This window comes from Acinonyx jubatus, chromosome A2 (genome assembly GCF_027475565.1).
Source record: "Acinonyx jubatus isolate Ajub_Pintada_27869175 chromosome A2, VMU_Ajub_asm_v1.0, whole genome shotgun sequence".
Taxonomy (NCBI): domain Eukaryota; kingdom Metazoa; phylum Chordata; class Mammalia; order Carnivora; family Felidae; genus Acinonyx; species Acinonyx jubatus.
The window spans coordinates 136,059,631-136,079,375 of NC_069383.1; the positions used below are offsets into that span (position 1 = coordinate 136,059,631).

At 40.2% G+C, this 19,745-nt stretch overlaps 1 protein-coding gene across 17 annotated transcripts in view; it reads left to right on the forward strand.

Moving 5' to 3' along the window:
• The window catches only part of CADPS (calcium dependent secretion activator), a 474,516-nt gene that overhangs the window by 325,583 nt on the left and 129,188 nt on the right, over positions 1 to 19,745 (forward strand). For 11 of the 17 annotated variants that reach the window (XM_053219142.1, XM_053219145.1, XM_027039150.2 and 8 more), the window contains exons 12-14: positions 6,915 to 7,051; positions 10,771 to 10,958; positions 12,998 to 13,156. In XM_053219142.1, the coding sequence (XP_053075117.1) occupies positions 6,915 to 7,051; positions 10,771 to 10,958; positions 12,998 to 13,156 (484 nt within the window). The remainder of the gene's footprint in view (positions 1 to 6,914; positions 7,052 to 10,770; positions 10,959 to 12,997; positions 13,157 to 19,745) is intronic. The other 6 variants (XM_027039151.2, XM_027039155.2, XM_053219143.1 and 3 more) reach the window with 1 other exon arrangement.

Below are 19,745 nucleotides of genomic sequence, written 5' to 3' on the forward strand. Positions count from 1 at the left end.
AATGTCTGATGAGGCATTTTAAAAGCTTACCGTAGAATGTGAATATAGCGGGAATTTAGGATTTTGCTCTACTTTTTTTTTAAAGAATGAAAGAAAGGATGGATGAATAGATGATTGAATGAATTCTGTTCTGAGCGAATTTACATATATTTGCACAACAACGCATTGCTATCCTAGTAGATTTCCAAATAGTCATTTGCCTTTATTCCTTTCTATAGTTTTATCACTGAGAGTTTTGCTGTATCTTCTTATATTGTCAACTTGCAGTTGCTACGTTGCAGGAATGCAATATTAAAGAATTAACTCAATGCCAAATTAATTCGCATGACCCCAAACCACACTGTAAATCACTTTCCTTCTCATTGCAAAAGTAAATGACTTTTTAAAAAAGAATAGACTCCCTCAATTAGGTCAAAAATTTTCCCAACACCATGATAGTATCTACATAGTGCATGTTAAATGAGGGTTCATTTCTTTGTTAAGTGTTTCAGGCACATTTAAAATGTATTATTCATTAATCAGCTGAGCACACTCATGTCATACAGTGATTTACAGTAAGATACGTTATTAATTAGCCAACCACAGAAAGTTTATTTTTGCTCATGTCACAGGGAACATAAAGACGTCATCAAGCACTCTGTAAATTCACTGAAAATGTAATAACTACAGCAGGGGAAATTACAGATCATTTATTTATTCATTTTGAGATCATGGACAAAATCTCTACTATGCTTTTTACTCAAAGCAACTGTCTTATAAAGAATTATAAAAATTAACTTGAAATAAACATCACATGTTTATCCCCTTAAGTATACTGCCATAGTAGTTTTAAAGTCAAGATTTTTGCAAAGTGCAGTGTGGGCCTTCATAGCTCCTGAGAAGCCGTGCTCTCTTGGCCATGCAAGTTAGCTTGACTGAGTCAAGGGGACCATGAAGGAATTAAGTTGTTTCTCAAGGGCAGCAGGCATGGGAAGACCAATCTTTTGCTTGCTATGCAGAGCTCAGTCAGGGCACAACATCCCCTCGTTACTTGATCATGCCAAGAAAAACTCTTCTAGAAAAATCTGTAAACAGCCAGCTGCCATCAATCATTGTCATTTCTCTATTTCATGTCTTCTGATGAGGTTGACTACTGTCATTGTTCGTTATTGTCCAAACCATACATTCACTCTTGTACTGTCAAGCAGATATGACAAGCACACATTTTCCATATAAGAAAGATACAAAGTCACCTTTTAATTTGCAGTTGGGGTTCACAATGACTTTAGAGTCACATTAGCTATTCTCTTGCCTTTAGCATCCATCAGGAGTAACAACAGCTATAACTGTGCTCGAAATTTCAGCGATAAAGCAGCTACCTTTAGCTTATTATAAAAGGAATTCATTAGAGAAAGGAGCCTCTCTCAGACAATTTATTAACAATACAATAATTATTTTCAACGGCAGACTTTTTTTTCTCCTAGCGTATGAAATGTTCCAAAATGTAATATTACAAAATAAAAAGAGAGATGACCTTTTGTCTTCATTCCCTTGGCTGTTAGAATAATAGGAAAATCTCAATAAAATGAAGGTTTGAAAGCTGCATTAGTCCAAGAAAATTACCTTTATTCGGTAGACATTATTGCAAACTTATCTAAAAAATGGTATGTCTGAAACAAGATCACATACATATGCTTGTTATTAAACCAAGAGATCATGAAAAATATATGTTTTCCATTGTAAGGAAGAAAAAGGAAACAGATATCAAACATGAAATAAACCCAGGCATCATGATCAAAGAACAACATCGCCAGTAGGGTCACCAATTAGTGACGTCACTTGGATTTTAATGAAGTAGATTAAATGAGAGTATAAAATCCACATAATCATATCACTTTAGGAGCCAGAATTTTCCCAACATTCCTTAAATGCCCAACCAAATTGTTTCTGAGCAAACTTGGGGTAAAGTTTTGATTAGTTTCCACTTGAAAGTGTACTTGCCTTCCAGAAGTCTTTGTGTCCATCAGCCTGCTTTTGTGTCATGGATGCCATTAATAGTGCTTGAAGTTTCTTAATGTAGCTCAGGTATATCAACTTTATTCGCCGAAGATTAGTCTGAAGTCATCTCTAGGCCCATGCTATATAGGACTTCAAAATCTTTATGCAGTTAAACCCCAGAAGGAACACAAGTAGCATTGTTTGGAAGATGTGTTGAATTATGCCCTACCTGCAGAGCCTATAAAATTACACGGCGAGTTTTTAGGATGTTTGGAGCCCTTGCAGACCAAGGAAAACTTAGGAACCGTTCAACCAGGTCTGGAAAAGGTCGAAGTCCGTTCTTAAAATGCGGCCAATCCTTGATTTCTTAAAAAACAAAAAACAAAAAACCCACGTATTAGTGAAAAAGAGCATTGGTATGTATCTCCCAAAGCACGAGATAATGCAAACATCATTGGAGATTTCAGCCGCCACTTTAGCCTCCTGATTCTGTTTTGCTTACCCTGTTTGAATTCATTTTCATTCTCCTGACACAAGGCAAACATTGGCAAAGGAAGCGATCCCGAGGTGTCCTGAATTCAGGAAGTAACTTTCTCATATTTTGCTCCGGGCTGTTTTCCCCTTGCTAACGGCAGCATTGGACTTTTCTTTTTGCTTTAATCGACCAGTTCCAATTGTTTGTACAGGGGAAAATGGAGTTGCGAGGAGCATCTATTTTGTAATGTTCAGCACTGTAGGAGAACAGACTGGGGCAGTGCAAGAATGACTATATGGTGTTGCTTGGGAAGCACCCACAAGTTCTTTGAAACAGAATTTGGAACAGCTGGACCACTGCAGTGTTTTATTTTAAAATAGACAACATATGTAATGCATATGGTCCTAGACATGTATGGAGACACAGGCAGACAATCTGAATGGTATCCAAAGACACCTGCACCTAGAATTCTGTTTCCTTCTATAAGATTTTTTTTCCCCCGAACAGCACATGTTCCCACTTTTGGATTTGCAAGATGCCATCTGAATCCCCATGTGTGTGACTCCTTAATAAAGTCAATGGGAAGTTTCCTGGGATGGAAGTGTCAGAATAAGTCAGTTAATAAACACCTCCTCAGGACCTGCCTCCTCTGAGAGCTGGCGGGGGAAAGAACAGATCAGAAACTTGCCCTCAAGGAACATATTATCTAGCAAGGGATTCAACTTGTATGTGGGTGTTCTGACCACAGGAAAATTGGAACGTAAACCAGCAAAAACACAGAGATAGGACGTGCGAATTCGTTGTGCAGGGGCAGAGGAGAAGTACAATGCAGAGAGACTGGGAAGGCTCCCAGCTTCCTAGAAGCAATATGGTTTAAGAAACAACCTGTAACTAACACTAGCCATAAATACAGAGACATCCTTGGCTCGCTGAAAACTTTGATCAAGCTGGCTTCAGGAGCACTAAGAAATTTGCCCACTCATAGCTAAGGTTTATTGAGCACTTACTGTGTGCCAGCTGCCCAGGTACTTCTCAGCAGAACCTCTCAGCAACCTTCCCCCCATAGACTCAAACACTATTCTCCATTTACACACGAGGAGGACACTCAGAAACACTAATCAGTCTGCGTCACTGTCACATCCCTAGTAATGGCAGGGCTAGCCTCAAATTCAGTCTTTGTGACCCCTTAAGCCCACCCACTTAACCACCTGTTACCCTAGCTCAGATAAACTGTTTGCACTGAATTTAGTATATCACCATTTCGTTAAATCAAGAAATAGAAAATATTTGTTGAAGGAGTGACTTTATTTATTTTGATGAAATAAATTCATTATTTTAACACCTATGTCTCGAGTGCCTGCTGTGTACCAGGTACTGAGAGATGCTTGTTCTAGGTGCTGGGAATATAGCAGAGAACAAAAGTACCCAATCCCTGCTGGGACAGAGCTGAAAAATCAGACCCCTTCCCCTGACACCTTAAAATAGTGTTCCTGCTCCCCTCCCCACCCCACTCCTCTTTTTCTGAAGAAAATAAGCTCAGCGAGACTCTCAAAGATTTCATGGTAGACAGTCCCCCTTTCAAGCGCTGTTGAGTGGTTGGAACCAACAACTCAAGAGGCTAAATCTGGGTAAATGATGATTTTGAGTAAGCAAAATCCAGAGGCTGTTCGTTTTACCTGCTGGAAACTCCCATTGTGTTAGGCTCTATCTTATACATGTAGACGGTGTGCAAAGAGCTTAGGTGACCTCAGCAAGGGCAGTGAAAATCCGGCTCATTTTACGCCCAAGGAAACTGAGTCTCAGAGATCAACAAGCTGGGATCTCTCAGCTCTTTAAAAATAGAGCTCGAACTAGAGTCCAGACCTTCTAAAGGAGTCCCAGGCTCATCTCCATGTGGACAGAGAGAGAGAGAGAGAGAGAGAGAGGAAAGAAAGGAAGAAGGGAAAAGGGATTTTTATGTTGACAGAGTGGCTTTCTGAGAAGGAAAACAGGCTGATTTTAAGCATATTTTTCTGTAAGCCTCCTTTAAAACATAAGTGAAGGCAAAATTGGTCTTTAGATGTACTCTAAGCCAGGACTTAGCCCGGTGAAGCTGTATTGTGATGTATCGGGGAGGCGGGGAGTAGGATCCGGATCCAGGTCTCCACGGAGGAGCCAAGTTGCCTTTTCAGATGCATTTCCTGAGTGGGCAGGCGGCAAGGTGAAATAGTTCATCGCAAAGTTTTCAAGAGGTTCGACAAATAAAGAAGAAGAGACTTGAGACCTGTGTCCTACATTTAACAGCTACGAAAGAGCCCCCTTCTCTCCGAGCTAAATGACCGGTTCCGCCATCCTAATGGAAGAGCAGTAAAATAGCCGAGCCAAACTGGCAAAGTAAGGCCCCCGGGCCGATTTGTCAGCTTGCAGCCTCTTCTGAGAAATCCGAGAGCAAGAAGCTGGTGCTAGCCAAAATGCCTCATCTCTCTGTTAAAATTGGGAGGCACGAGATGGGTGAGGCTTTTTATAAGGATGAGCAATTAGTGGGCTCCGCTGTTATTTTGCCTCGACTAAAGTGACCTGGGACTGACCCGAAGGGGGTGGGAGGGCATCATCTGTCCTGAGGGATGGAAAGGTGGCACCTGGATTACAGGTTTGCCCTCCTGCAGGGGTGGGGGTGGGGGCGGAGATTTAAAGTTGGAGCAGGTTTAAGACGCTTGCCTCGGGCCAGAGGAATCCCACACAGACATAGTCTAGAAGCAGCTAGCTTTTTCCCCAGCATCAACTTCGGGCCACCTGTCTTAGTAGCCATCCTGAGTCAAAAGGAGAAATACAGCTTGGAGCCCAAACAACCAACAAAAGAATCCTCATAGATAAAGCACCCGACTTCACACTGAAAGCACTTTCTTGAAGACAAATCCGAGGCAATTAACACAGCAAAGAGAATTCTTTCAGATTCTCTAATATAATTCTCACGCGGGTGATATTCCTTCCAAAAGCTTGTGTTTTATCATCTTAATGGAGCAACTTGGCTATTAAAATACACTTTCTTCAACTTGCCTTCTGGAAGCCATTGCTTCTGTGTGTCTAGGGCATAAGCAACACATCCCGTTCAAACACTGACCACTTGCTGCTTCTATGAAAAATGACTAGAGATTTTGAAAATCTAACAGGAAGAGGGCAAGCATCTGACATACCGTGGATTTAGGTCTGAATGATACACCAAATCTATAATGCAATGAGAAATATTCAGCTTAAAGCCAGCCTGCTACCAAAATTCAAGTTTTCAGTCATACCCCAAGCATAGAAGGGGGGGGGGGGTGGGAAGCTGCCTGCGATAAAGGGCCATGTATGAAAATCTATCCAAACACCCTCTCAATCAGAAATTGATTTTCCTCGTGTCCAGACAGCATTGCTGGTCCCAGGCAGGTCCCCCCTCTTCCTTCCGGTAGAATATTGCATACCAGGGGATGAATAAACTCTTTCTTAATTTGATATACGATGCTTCTTCTTTGCAGTGAGCATAGCAGGAGAGTGAGTGAACATGAGGTGGAGTGAGCTGATTCCTTTAATGTGTAGGCTCTTCATTCCTACCTCTCTGGGATTTACTTGTTCTCACTTGAGTTGAATTCTGAGTTATTTTGCCGATTGAGTATAGAGTATTTTAGTTACACATATTGAGATTAATTAGTTAGCCCTTAGGAGGTTTTGCTTGCAGCCTTCACCCTGTAAGAAAAAGTGTGAATACATTGAGACTATTAATTCACAATAAATGGCAGATCATAGCCCTTGCTGAGTAAATCTGTTTGTCTCTTTCATAAGCTTTGCTAATTGTAAGCACACTATAAGGCAATGACCTTGGCTATGACAAACTAAATTCCCACTTAACTTATTCTCCAGGTTTCAATGAAAATCTTTTGTTATTATTATTTTCTTTTAGTTTTGGAGGGCGGGGACCCAAATCTTTTGTGAAACCAAATTGGCAATGGGGATTTGGAAGGGGAGGATACAAATATTGTCACTTGGCTGAAAATCAGCATAACCCTTTTTCCAGATAATCCCAATAATTGTAGAGAAATTGCTCTAGATATAACCACTGGAATGGCAGAATCTATTAAAAACCTAAAAAAGCTAACTAGGCTTTTATAAGCAAAGATCCGATCTGCTTTCAGTGTTTGGTGAATTGCAGGCGAAGTTACGGTCGTGTGCTTAGTTTTTAAAGAACAACATAAATGCACTGGAGTTGTGATCATTTGATAAACATATTGATGCCAATATATTTTTGCCTAAATGCAATAAACTCACCAGTAAGTGATGCAAGTTGACAATGGGAGGTAAAAAGAATATCTTGCGGATGTTGGTGGGAGGGAAAGGGGAAACAGCTAGCGTTCATAATGCCTAGTGAATTCCTGTGTATTTGAAATGTCAAAGAAAATGTGATGTGTTTCTCTAAATTGTGTCTCTCTCTACATGTATAAATGAACAGACGCAGATAGAGCTCAAAAACATGGCATGGATGAATTTATCTCTTCCAACCCCTGTAACTTTGACCACGCTTCCCTCTTTGAGATGGTGCAACGCCTTACTTTGGATCACAGACTTAATGATTCCTATTCTTGCCTGGCAAGTATATTCTTTGGTCTACAGCAGTTTAAACACGATTAACATTTTTTTTTTAAATGCGGTATTTCTCTACCTTTATATCAAAAGCTCTTTTCTCTGTTACAGAGCCCCTTTAACAATGGTAAATGTGTTCTTGATTTCCTGGGTTGAGATAGTTTTACTTACCAAAGAAGACAGAGCGGGAGGCAGTTATCAGTAGAGACAGATCCAATTCCCCAGCCTCCCCATCTAAGCTTCCCCCTTTTCAGCTGCTACATGAGAAATATTCCCAAGAGGGTAATCGAGTTTGGCACCTGCTTGTGGAGAACTTGTAAAAATTGCCTCGGTTTCTTAAGACTTTAAGATTCCCCCTCCCTCCCCTTCTCAGATGATAAGACCCTGTGCTTCGGTCTCAGAAATGGATGTGTTCTTTTTGTTTATTTTTCAAAAATTAAAATGATTTGTAAATAAATGTCACTTCGCTTTTCAGAAGCTAAACTGGTTTGGATTTGTTTGTTTGGACGGCTTCTTGTTAGTCATAGTATTTGAAGCATTTTTCACCCTTTGGGGGAATTTTTTATGGTGCTTTAGACATTTGGAAGTCCAGCTCTCCAGCAAGAGCATCAACATTTCTTGAAATCCTGCTCTGAGCCTAGATTTAAATCATTTAAATTCAAGGGACAACTATTATGTCTTTTTAAAAATTCTGTCTTTATTGGATTCCTGAAGATATATTTTGGGCTTTATACTAATCAAATTCAGAAGCCTAAAAAAGACCCGGTTTATTTCCTTCTATAAACCGTAAATTGTTACTTCATTTCTTAAAGGTAAATGATATGAATCCCACTTTATAGATGGGAAAGGTGAGGGGACATAACAAAATGACTTTACAAAGAGGAAAAGCCTCATCCCTGACTCTGCACACTAAGGTTAATGTGTCTGTATATTATAATACTATATAATTTACTAACGTTAACATATTATTGACGATAATATAAATATGATGAAATGTGTTTCTTTCCTATGACACGCTATTTCTTCAATCTATTCTTACTACTTTTTATTTTAAATTCTGGTTTTTTTCCTATAACCAGGAGCCAAACTATTAAAAATAGTAGATAAAATAGTCTTAAAAACAGAAACGGGATTATATGGAATAATTTATTAATCTGCGTCTCATAAAAGATTCATTGATGATCTCGGGTTTAGAATCACTTCATCAGAAGAATCTGAACTTTGCCAAATTGGAAAGGAACACATCACTTTGACTTAAAAAAAAAAAAAAAAAAAAAAAAAGCTTACCTTGCATTGCAAGGCAATTTTTCCCAAATGTGTTTCCTATGATTATGTGATTATTCACATAATTATAAATTGCATTCATGAAAGTTGTAAGAATATGCCGCTGAGCTGAAATAATTCCCTTTTATGTATAATTCCTATTCTCTTGAGGAATTTTTTAAAGCGTTTTATTTTCAAGACTTTTTTCACATCATCATTTTTTAAAACAATTTTCTTTTTCACCAAGAGATTCGTCACTAAGAAGAGTTAGTAAATGCTCTAAAAAATTAAGCCAGAAGTGAAATTTTGAAACTTGCTTCGCATTAATCACATATAAGCTTAAAAATATGCTCCAAAATCCACAATTAATTATGAATAGCATAAAATCGTTTCCCTCTGCATTTGTATACCTGTATCTATTAATCATTATCCCCAAATTTCAGAACATAACAGCAATTAAAAGGACCTTATCTCCTGCCTCTATATATTTCATTTTCTCATTATTACAATCTTTTTTTTTTCAGTTAGTTTTGGAGACCGACCAGCAGGGATACATAAATTTTTCTGTGTCTTCGACTGAGTTCCTAATTGATATTTCTTCAACTCTTTTCAAAGCAGCTATTTTGGCATCTACAAAAGACTTGGTGTCATCTGAGTCGTAGAAAATATATTTTAATCTTTCACAGCAGTGTTGTTTCTAAGATTTAGCATTTGGGGTAGCAGATGGAGTGGCAAAGAAGTTGCCTATAGGGGCAGCCCACTGCCTCGACTACTCTCCCGCCCTCTGCAGTAACTTATAATTTGAAATAGGAAAGATGCCGTCTTTCGTTGGATGCATTGCTAAGCTGCGTGTTGTCAATCGAAGATTCCCCAGATCACTGATACAAGATCAGAGTATTGCAGAGGCCTCCCTCTCTGCACTTCTGTGGCCTACACCCGCCCCCGTCACTGTCTCTTGCCTCTTCTCTCCCAAGGCGGAGAGCAATATTCGAAAGACTTAGAGAGGACCCGCAAAGTAAAATTAGATTTATATTTCAAAGAATTCTAAATTCCTGGCTTACAACATACCACCTAAGCTGGTTCACAGGTTTCTCCCCACTAACGAAAAGTTCGCTTTAAGCCACTTTGCTTTTGCGAAAGACCTCCATTAGTACTTGTTTTCAATAACCAAAAGGAATTCAAAGAGGATTTTTCGCTTGTACAAAATGATTATTGCTTCTCCACTATACACCACTTTGGCTTATGAAAGGTTTCACACGGGAACGTTCCTTTTTCAGACAGTGAGGGAAACCTGTGGGGTTTTTTAATTTTTATTTATTTATTTTTATTTTTATTTTTGCTTCGGAAAAGTACCAAAACCAAAAGAAGTGATTTGCTTTCAGGCTTGGCTGACGGGTGACCTTGAGTGGATAGTCTCTCAGCCTTCCTGAGCATCTATTTTTTTAAGGGCATCATGGAGGCAGCAATTTCTATGCCATTATGCTTCCCAACTGCTCTGAATCAGAGATTCCATCCAGATTCTCTTTTATAGCAGTGTTTCATCTGGTCATACAGCAAGCAAATAATGAGAAAACAAATAATTGCCAGGGGAAAAAAATAAAGCAAAATGCTAAGCCAGGGCCCAAGAAGCACCTTGGAGTTTAATTGTATCCTGTCTGGTTCACAACTTGAAAACTTAGTCGCGATGCTCTCTTTGCAAAGTTTGGTCAGTATCTTCATTATAAAATTTTAAAAAGATTTCCTTTCAGAGGGAAAGAATGTATGAAGTCCTAAAATGTATGTCGACCAATCCTAAAATCTTTAGTGCTTCAGAGTAGGAAAAGCAGAAGCCGTGAAATAAGCCAGGGCTACTTCTGTTTTATATTATTTGTGAGTCCCTGAACAGCCCTGATTTGTTTCCTCATCTGTGAGATGGAGATACACCTGTCCTGCCTACCTCACAGGATTGCTGTGGGGCTCCAGCAAAAGTTCTTTGTCAAGTATAAAACACAGTACCAATATAAGACGTCATGTTACTGTTTTCTCATATCAGTAACCAAGCTCTCACCCTGTCTCCACCCCAACATTCTTAGAAGGTGTAAGGTTCAGTGTTAGAGCAGCGAGTGCGATTGTGTTTCTGGAATCATGCTGTCTGCTAATCCGGACTCCACCACTTACTAGTTCTGGGATGCTAGGGAAATTCCATGTCTTCCCTTGAGTTTCCCACCCATCCAACAGGGAAAACAGGGCCTACCCCATAGTGCTGTCCCAAGGGTCAAAGGAGCCAGCACACACACAAGGCGGTTAGCACAGTGGCTGGGACTTTAGAAGAAATCAGCAAGTGTTGGCTCTCGAAATTTTTAAACCCCCTTTTCTAGTTACTTCCAACTGTAGCAGCTCTCCAAAAAGCAAAACAAAACACAAAACAGCAACACAAAAAAACCTGTATTTAAAAGAAAGTCTCTCCTTTATTCCCCAAACAGGGCTGGTTCAGTCCTGGCCAGGTGTTTGTCCTAGACGAGTATTGCGCCCGAAACGGAGTCCGAGGGTGTCACCGACATCTCTGCTACCTCAGAGACTTGCTTGAACGGGCAGAAAATGGCGCCATGATTGACCCCACCCTCCTTCACTACAGCTTTGCCTTCTGTGCGTCCCATGTCCATGGGAACAGGTAAGCACTTGTCCAGAGGTTATTCCTCAAAAAAAAAAAAAAAAAAAAAAAAGATCTTTTTTTAAGGCACTGGCAATGGTGTATGACTTGTCCTGCTTTTAGAATTGTCTCTAACTCTGTATCCCTTCCTGTTCCTTCTGTAGTATACACACACACACACACACACACACACACACACACATAAGAACACACGGGTCTTAGTTTCCTCTCCGTTCAAGAAACTTAAAAGAAATGGCAAACAGGACTTCTAAAGTGGTCTCTGAAGGTAGAACAATCTAGGTTCAAATCGTGGCTCCTCCATTTACTAGCAGACATGCTGGATGGCAGCTGAACCCTCCATGCCTCAGTTGTCTCATCTGTAAAACAGGGATGATAGTGTCCTCCTGGGGTGTTTAAGAGGATGCATGTGGGCTCAGCACAATGCCTGGAACATGGCAAGAGCCTCATAAATGTTTACCTTTCTTGTTGGTATCATTCGTTCCATAAATATTTAGTGATTATTTACTGAGTGCCAGGCACCCTGGTATACGTTCAGCGTACATGGTGAGCAAAACAAGGCCCCGAACAAGGGCAGGGTTACGGGAAGAGCCAGGCTCTGAAAAAAAGGAGTAATATTCCTTACTAGCATTTGATAAAGGAAGACAGCTCAGACGGCGTGTGAGGACGGCAGGGAGGGTGTCCCTGAGGAAGAGATATTGGGCTGAGAACTGAAGCACATGTAGAAGTTGAGTGCTTCCAGGCAAAACGAACAGCGTGTACAAATGCCCCGCAGACGGAGAAAGCCAAGCACACTTCAAGAGCTGAAAGCAGCTAGGTGAAGCTGGAAGCTAGATACTCATAACACTTACAGTTTAACCATAGAGCTGGGAGGAACTTTAGAGATCACAGTGTAACCCACCCCCTCATTTTATAGGTTTTCTAGACAAGACCAGAACATCAGTTCTCCTAACTCCACACTAAGTACTCTCGTTCTTTAGACGTTGCCCAGCTCCTGGAGGAAAAGATCCATGTTCTGAATAATGCAAAGCGGCAAATAATTTAAGAACATTACCATTTGGCTCTGAAGACATGGAATAAATTTCCACATTGCCACAGCCAGTTTACTATCCCAATGTATGTAGCCTCACGTTGCTATAAAGACAAGCCTGCGTTCCCTCGAGCACCACCTCAACTGGTAGCCAGGAAAGGCACATCCAGGAAAAACTAGGTGGCTTCCGAACCCCGAAAAAGTTGATGCTGCATTTCTTTTAAATCAGACCATCAGTTATCTTCATCTTCGCAAGCTAGAGGACTCTGAAATATCTGTGGGATTCGTTGGGTGCTTTTCCTCTCTCTAGTGCTGGGAGGTTTGATGAGATACAACCTCAACATTTAGAACTAGGTAACAATAGCATTGTAGGTTTGAATATTTAACAGGCAACGAGGTTTTCATCACCTCCCATTGTTATAAGGTTTGCTAGCCCCACACATGACCTTTTATTTACATAAAAAATATTTATGAAAACTCTGATACCTGGGGAGTATCTGTGCATAACTCTGCTTTTTATAAATATGTACACTTTGATGACTGTCTGTTACAGCCTCTTGGACTGAGTTCTTTAAAGAGAGAGAGAGAGAAGTTGCATTATATTCTCTGGGTTGTCACACTGTATTCTACATATGTTACTGAATAAGAAAGTGTTATAAAATAATGAAGTGTTTTTGTAAACTCCCTGGTAAACATCATCATGAATTATGATACACATTGTCTGGATTTCATATTGTAAGACTGCCACTTGATTCACAGTTAGGTTTATACATCTTGTCATGGAAACAGTTTTGGATTTCTTATTTTCTTTTCAGTTCCGATTTTCCTTATGCAAGTTTGCATCTTTTTTTTTTTTTTTTTTGCTTATTATTTTAGTTTGAATGCATTTGCTCTTGCTGTTTGATGCATCCTTCTTTTTCTTTCTTCTGTTTGTGCATGTGTGTGTGCTCTTGATTCTCCTGTGGCTGGCCACACTCTGTGCATGCCCCATGCGACCACCCCCTCTCCAAAGTCAACAAATGCATGCATATCTTAGTGGGCTGCTACCAAATACAGACCCTGAAGGGAGCAAAACTCCCTCCCCATCTGAACCAGAGGCCAAAAAAGATACCAAAAAGGAATCCAAAAAAAGAAAAGATTGCAAAACCCAGGCAAATCCAGGGCCCAAAAGGTAAGAAGTTAACGTGTCTATTGGCTTGTGTTTTGCAATGTCTATGCCGTTCCCCCCGTCCATGCCATGACTTCCACCTTAGCAGACAGCAAGCTTTGTGTATATCTGAAGTCTCTGTTCCTTTAAGGTTCTTCAAAGGTATACTTTAAAAGAAAATCGTAGGCATGGGCAAAATACCATGTATTAGGACGGAATTTGAGTCAGGTGTTTAGTGACCCTTAGAACATTTTCATATTGAAAAAACTGAGCAGGGGCGCCTGGGTGGCACAGTCGGTTAAGCGTCCGACTTCAGCCAGGTCACGATCTCGCGGTCCGTGAGTTCGAGCCCCGTGTCAGGCTCTGGGCTGATGGCTCAGAGCCTGGAGCCTGTTTCCGATTCTGTGTCTCCCTCTCTCTCTGCCCCTTCCCCGTTCATGCTCTGTCTCTCTCTGTCCCAAAAATAAATAAACGTTGAAAAAAAAATTAAAAAAATAACTGAGCAATGTGTAAACAGAATCGTGAATCAGATTGCTTTTTTAGTGGCATCTAGTTAAGGACCTGGTACCTTACCAAGTCATTCATAATAAGCAACCCGTGCTTTGTAATTTTGAAATTATGTTTAAGGAGCAAATAGAATGGGTTGTCATAAGACGGGTCTATAATTTATAGTAGCTACATCATTTTTAGCAAACCCTTCTCAGTTCCACATTGATCTTATGAAACAAAGCTATCTTTAGATAATGACTTATAATAACACAAAGCAAAACCTATCACCAAACGAATGGCTCTTAGTAGAATCACTTATAGAATGAGGTCACCTTGAAGCCACTTGCAAGTTCTAAAATTGTATTTATCCTCTTCTGTTTTCTTTGTCCTTTAGGGCTGCTCTCATTGTGAATTGATAAAAATGGCAAATTGGTGACTTTTTCCCCCTTTAAGCTAGACTTGCAGTTATTTCCAGTGTTATCCTTATGTCCTTCCTCACCTTCCCTATCCTCACCACAAATTAATATTGTCCTTTTAAAGTTTTGTTGTTGTGGTTTTGAAACTGATATTCTGACCTGGCATTACCAAGAGACACAAAGTTCATAAGCAGGTATGTTTTACGCTTTCAGTATGAATTTGTTCACTGGAATAAATCTAAGTCCTGAAATATATACAGTTCACCTGTAGGCAGACTAAATGAAAATACCAGCTTCAGTTCCTAGAGAATGTGGCAGGCTGTCAATCAACATGTATCGGTCTGGTAGGGAAGGTCAAAGAAAGCCCCGATTCCATGTGGACACCTGCTTTTCAAAGTTGCAGCATGTAAGGATGGAGGTGAAGTGAAGTTTCTGTTTGTGTTGCCCTAACGAGAGTCAGATTGCAAAGCAATGGTAGCTTGCAGCCAGTGAGAAAGCACAGGAGAATGCTGCGTAGGTATCCTAAGAAGCCTCTCTGGGCGCTGTCCAAGGTGCTGAGTGATCGGCATTGAAACCGAAAGCAAACCGCCACACTTGATTGAGACTGCCCTGTGCCATGAAAAACTATCCAAAAGGATCTTGAATGGTACTTTGATGAGCTTATGTGTGTTCCAGGGTCTATGTGTATATTGCAGGTTTTGATGCAGATGAAATCATAGTATCAAATACCAGTCATGTAGCATTCTGCAGTTTATCCTTTTATACATTCCGTCTCATTCGCTGTAACATCTTCAGGTTATTTTTTACATCCATTTTGTGGAGGATGAAACTGAATGTCTACAAATTTAAGTGGCACACTCAGATATTCTTGAGTCCAAAGCTCTTCCTCTTTGTACTACATCAGCATCGTGTGGAGGTTCTAAAGATCTGAGTTTGGAGTCTGTTCTGCATAAATCCAGAATTATCGTATCTTAATTCTGTGCCTCAGTTTTCTCATCTGCAAAATGAGCATGTAGTATCATAGCACCAGTAATATCCTGTCAAACTCTAAAATTATCTTCTATAGATTATAATAACAAATTAAATAAGCCACTGTCATATTCCATAAGTAAAGTTTAATTAAATTAAGGATAATTGCTGCCATTTAGTAAGTGCTTGCTCTATGCCAGGGACTGTGTGTAGTGCTGTTTAGATTTATTATCTCATCTTATCCTTATTACATCCCAGGGAAATATTATTATTTGTTTCATCTAGCAGATGAGTAGCAGATGAGGAGTTTGAGGCTCAGATAAGTTCAGTCACTTACTCTGTTGCAAATAAGTGTGTGATCCCAGTTCAAAACACATAGTCTGACTTTGGAGCTTGCATTTGTGTCTGGTGTAAGATGCCAAATTCAGCCATTTGAGAGGAGTTTCAACATTTCCGGGCTGGATACTATCACAGTCATCTGAATTAACTAAAGAGTTTTCTAATTTTGTCCTAAAGATGTCCAAAATCAATATGGCTTACCTGGTAATTTTGGCCTTGTGAAGGAAGCCAGAGTGTATCTGGAGTTTTAGACCACGTAAGAGCAGAGTCTCCTCTGAGCATTAATGAACAACCTTTTGGTGTGGGGAAACCATTTTCCCAACTTTTTTTTTTTTTTTAACCAGGATGAACACTATTTGCATGTGAAGGTTATCTATTCTTTGGCCCAGATTAAGAAGGCAGTCATGACTCATGGAAACAAATTGCCCTTTAATTGAATTTAACTGAACAATAGAAGCCATTCCTGTTGCCATTTCACAAGCAGCTTTAGGTAAAATATAGCTTTTTACATAATCATTAACTTTTTACCTATTAATAACTCAGCATACCCAGAGGTGGAGGGAGAGCCCTTTCCTGCTGCAGTTGGAAATCATTAATGGCCATTCATCTGCTGATGACTCAGGTTCTCCCACCTTCTCGGGAAACCTGAGCCACATCTTTGTGAAAAACTATGCCTGTGTGAATCTGCAACATCGAATCAAAAGTAGACACATCTGGTCAGTCAGGAAGATCACTGCTGCTTATAATTCCAGGCACTGGAAGATATGGAACCATCCACATGTTTGGCATCTTTTAGAATAGTGGTTCTTGACTTGACCCTTTATCCCAGGGGACATTTGACAATGTCTGGAGACATTTTAATTGTCACCTAGGGAAGGGGTGGTACTATCGTCACCAGTGACTAGAGGCCAGGGATGTTTCTAAATATCTGACAATGCACAGGACAGCTCTCTGTAAACAAAGTCCAAAAAAACCAAACTCCCAGATGATGGGCTTAAATTTCTCCTTTTTACTTGGGTCTTTTGTTTCTTTTACACGAACTTGTCCTGTGTCTAAAGGCATAAGAGTTGCCACCAGTGATTTTCACCTTGTGCCGTAGTTCTCACCCTGTAGTGTGCATATAAATCACACAGGGAGCTTGTTAACATGGAGAATACTAGATCCCATCCTGACATAATTTGATTCAGCAAGTCTTAGATGGAGTCAGGCTTCTGTACTTTTAATCATTTCCTCCCCAGGTAATTCTAAGGCATTTGTTCTTCAGATCTCACTTAGTTAAGGCCTTGGTTGTCGAACTTGGCTATACCCTGAAATCACTTGGAGAGCCTAAAAAAGTCCGATGCCATAGCCCCACCCACAGAGGCTCTGATTTAATTAATCTGGGATGTGGCCGAAGTATCATGTTTTTAAAATCTCCCCTAGTGATTCTAATATGTAGCAACGTTTAAGAACTGCTGATTGAGGGAACATTAGTTTGGGCCGGCTCTTTAAAAAAAAACAACCCATTTTCTCAAAAGAGAGAGGGAAAGAAAAAGAAAATGTGAGTATGTTCAGCTGGTTGCACTTGGCGATCATAAAACCCACAGATGTAAATCTCTATATCTTCTAATTTTTAAATCAGCTCCTAAGGTTGCAGTACTTAATTTTCACCATAATATTTTTAGTATTCTTTCTAGATGACATTTAGATTAGCATCACTTTGGTCACTGTCCCGCAGTGACAAGGCAATCAAACAGCTCCGATGATTGCAAGTTGCGTCAATGTTCCTTGGATCCCTTTATTATTGGGATTGGAAATTTTTCTCATTTACATTATTATTTAACATTTCTTGAATGCCAGTGCTGCTCTTCACATATGGCCTGTGTAGAAAGTACATTGTATCAGCAATTAACAAATCCATAATGCCAACCGCCCCAATCCAAAATAAGCTGCATAGATTAATGAGTCGGCAAGCAGATGTAAGAGAGCACGAGTTCTAAAAATCTTTGAAAACATGTCCCAGGATTCTTTCGGGAGACGTGTCTGGAGCCACAGTGCTGCCTGTGTGCAGAGACTGTGTGATCCCTTGGGTTAGATCTGAAGTACTGAACAATCCAGTTAGCTCATTTTTCTCCTCTGTTGCCCCACCAGTGTCCCTAAGGCAGTGAGTAATTCCATCCATCCAGCTTCCCCAAGCAGAACCATGGGAGTTGTCCTTGCTTCCTCCTTCTCCCTCAGCACCTCACAAGGCTTCGGTTACTATGCCCTATCAATGCCTTTAGGTATCTCTTAAGCCCACCCACTTCTCCTTTTCTTCACTGCCACTACTGAGTTCAAGCGTCTGTCTTCTCTCCTGTGGACCACAGCAACACCATGTCCAGTGTTGGTCCCTCACTCCCACGCCATGTTGCATAATGTTTTCTTTCATTCCTTTTTTGTGAATGCCTACCTGGAAGCAAATCCATAATTTTTGCACATGTAAATGTCTCTTTTTAGCTCCAATCTCACCTTTCTATCCCTTCCTCCCTCTGTCTGTCACACATGTACACTCCTTATGATATTATATCTAGTGCTTTTTAACTCTCTGTCCCCAAAGGAGGGAGAGAGGAGTGTGTAGCAGGGATAGTTCTGTTTTACCAACCTCTGAATATGGCACTTGAGTAGCAGGCAGGTGTGGATGGGGGATGACAGTGGCCCCCACGTTATTGATGTAATGTTACACACTTACACATGACATTAGTGTACTCAGATATATGTGGCTCGTCACCCTTCCAGTTTTGAGCAGGTGTTGGCCTTGCATGTAACTGAGTCATGCTCTCTAAATTCTAAAGCAGCAGCTTCACCAAGTGGAAGTACTTGTAAGAGAAGGGGTGGGAGGAAATCCAAACACATTTCAAGTAAAAGTCTGCACCCCAAGGAGGAATTCTTTTCAGATTATTCTAAATTCTAACCCATGTGACTCCATTCCTAAAGGAAAGTTTCCCCGTGAGAAGAGCAGATTTTCCAACTCAGACATAAAATCTTGTAAAATGTGTTGAATTAACTCCCATCAGAGCAATCTTTCTGTCCCCTGGCAAACCATCAAGTAATATGAATTTCCCTTCTAAAATTTCAGCGTGTGTCCTCATCCTATGTTCGATGAATTCACTGGAGCAAAAGCATATTTTCAGATGTCACATACTTTCCAGGGTGGGTGTGATACCAAAACGCCACACATGTTACTGGTCTGACCACTCAGAAGTCTATACATAGGGAGTTGAGGATAGAATCCAAAGCCTAATTGTCTATGTTTGTCTGGAAACAAAGAAACCCATCTCTTCTCTTATTCCTCAAAGAGAAAAATCTATGTGGTACCAATTTTGGAAATTGGTCCCTCTCTGGGATAAGAAATACATGCTTTCCTCCAAAGCATATATTTTATATGACTTCTGTAGTCACTTCTTGGGTTCTCCCTTCATTCAGCACCTGGACCATCCCCTTAACTAGTGTCCTTGTATCAATAGCATCCATGTTCTTTGAGATTTGATCGGTAGAGAGAGACTTCAATCACCCCCATATTTATAGAGAGCAAAGATACTTTCTGACATTTTTGGATTTTAGCTACATATTTAGAAAAACAGAAAACAAGTCAGAGAAGATCTCACTGATAAATTTTCGCCCCCTCCAACCCTTTTTTTAAAAATTAATAATACCCAACGTCAAGAAGCTTCAATGCCTTCAATTGTAAGGTTGTAGAAACTGCTTGTTATTGCTTCCTATCTTAGTCTTTGTGATACAAACACTTTGATATATTTGTTTTAGCAGCGTGTCTGAGCCCCAGGGCATCAGGGCATAATTAGAAAAGGGGCTTGGGCTGGAGGGAGAGGGGAGGAAAGGGAAAGGCTGGGCTTTCATAATGAAGCAGTGACTATTGGATGTGAGAGTCCTAATTACAGTGTATAATTAACCTAGAGATTATACAAGCCATCCAGATGAGCAAGCAGGGATGTCTTGTTTTGAGATGATAATGCTGTGGTGTTATCTTGAATTTGTAGTTACTAGTTGCTTGAAAGAGACAAAAGAAAATATTCCGCTCTTGGATTAAATTCAAAGGTATCATTCTAAAAGTTGTAAGGATAAAGAGTTGCTAGGGGAAATCCGTTTCAAGAGAGAGAGAGGTTAAGAGAGTGTTTTGGTCTACATGTTCTATTTAGGGAGCATTGCAAGAACCATCTAAGATACTCTGTCCCACTCTGGCCCTTTAAGCTCTCATGTTTCTGGGCTGGAACAATTTAGTAGCAAGTAGGATTCAGTTATCATGCTTGTTTAAGGACATTTTCAGGGATCCATAATGCGGTCTGCAGGCATGCATCCATTTGGAGAGAGAGAATATATCATGTTTACGGTGCCTGCACCAGCATATGTGGACATTTGCATTTGGA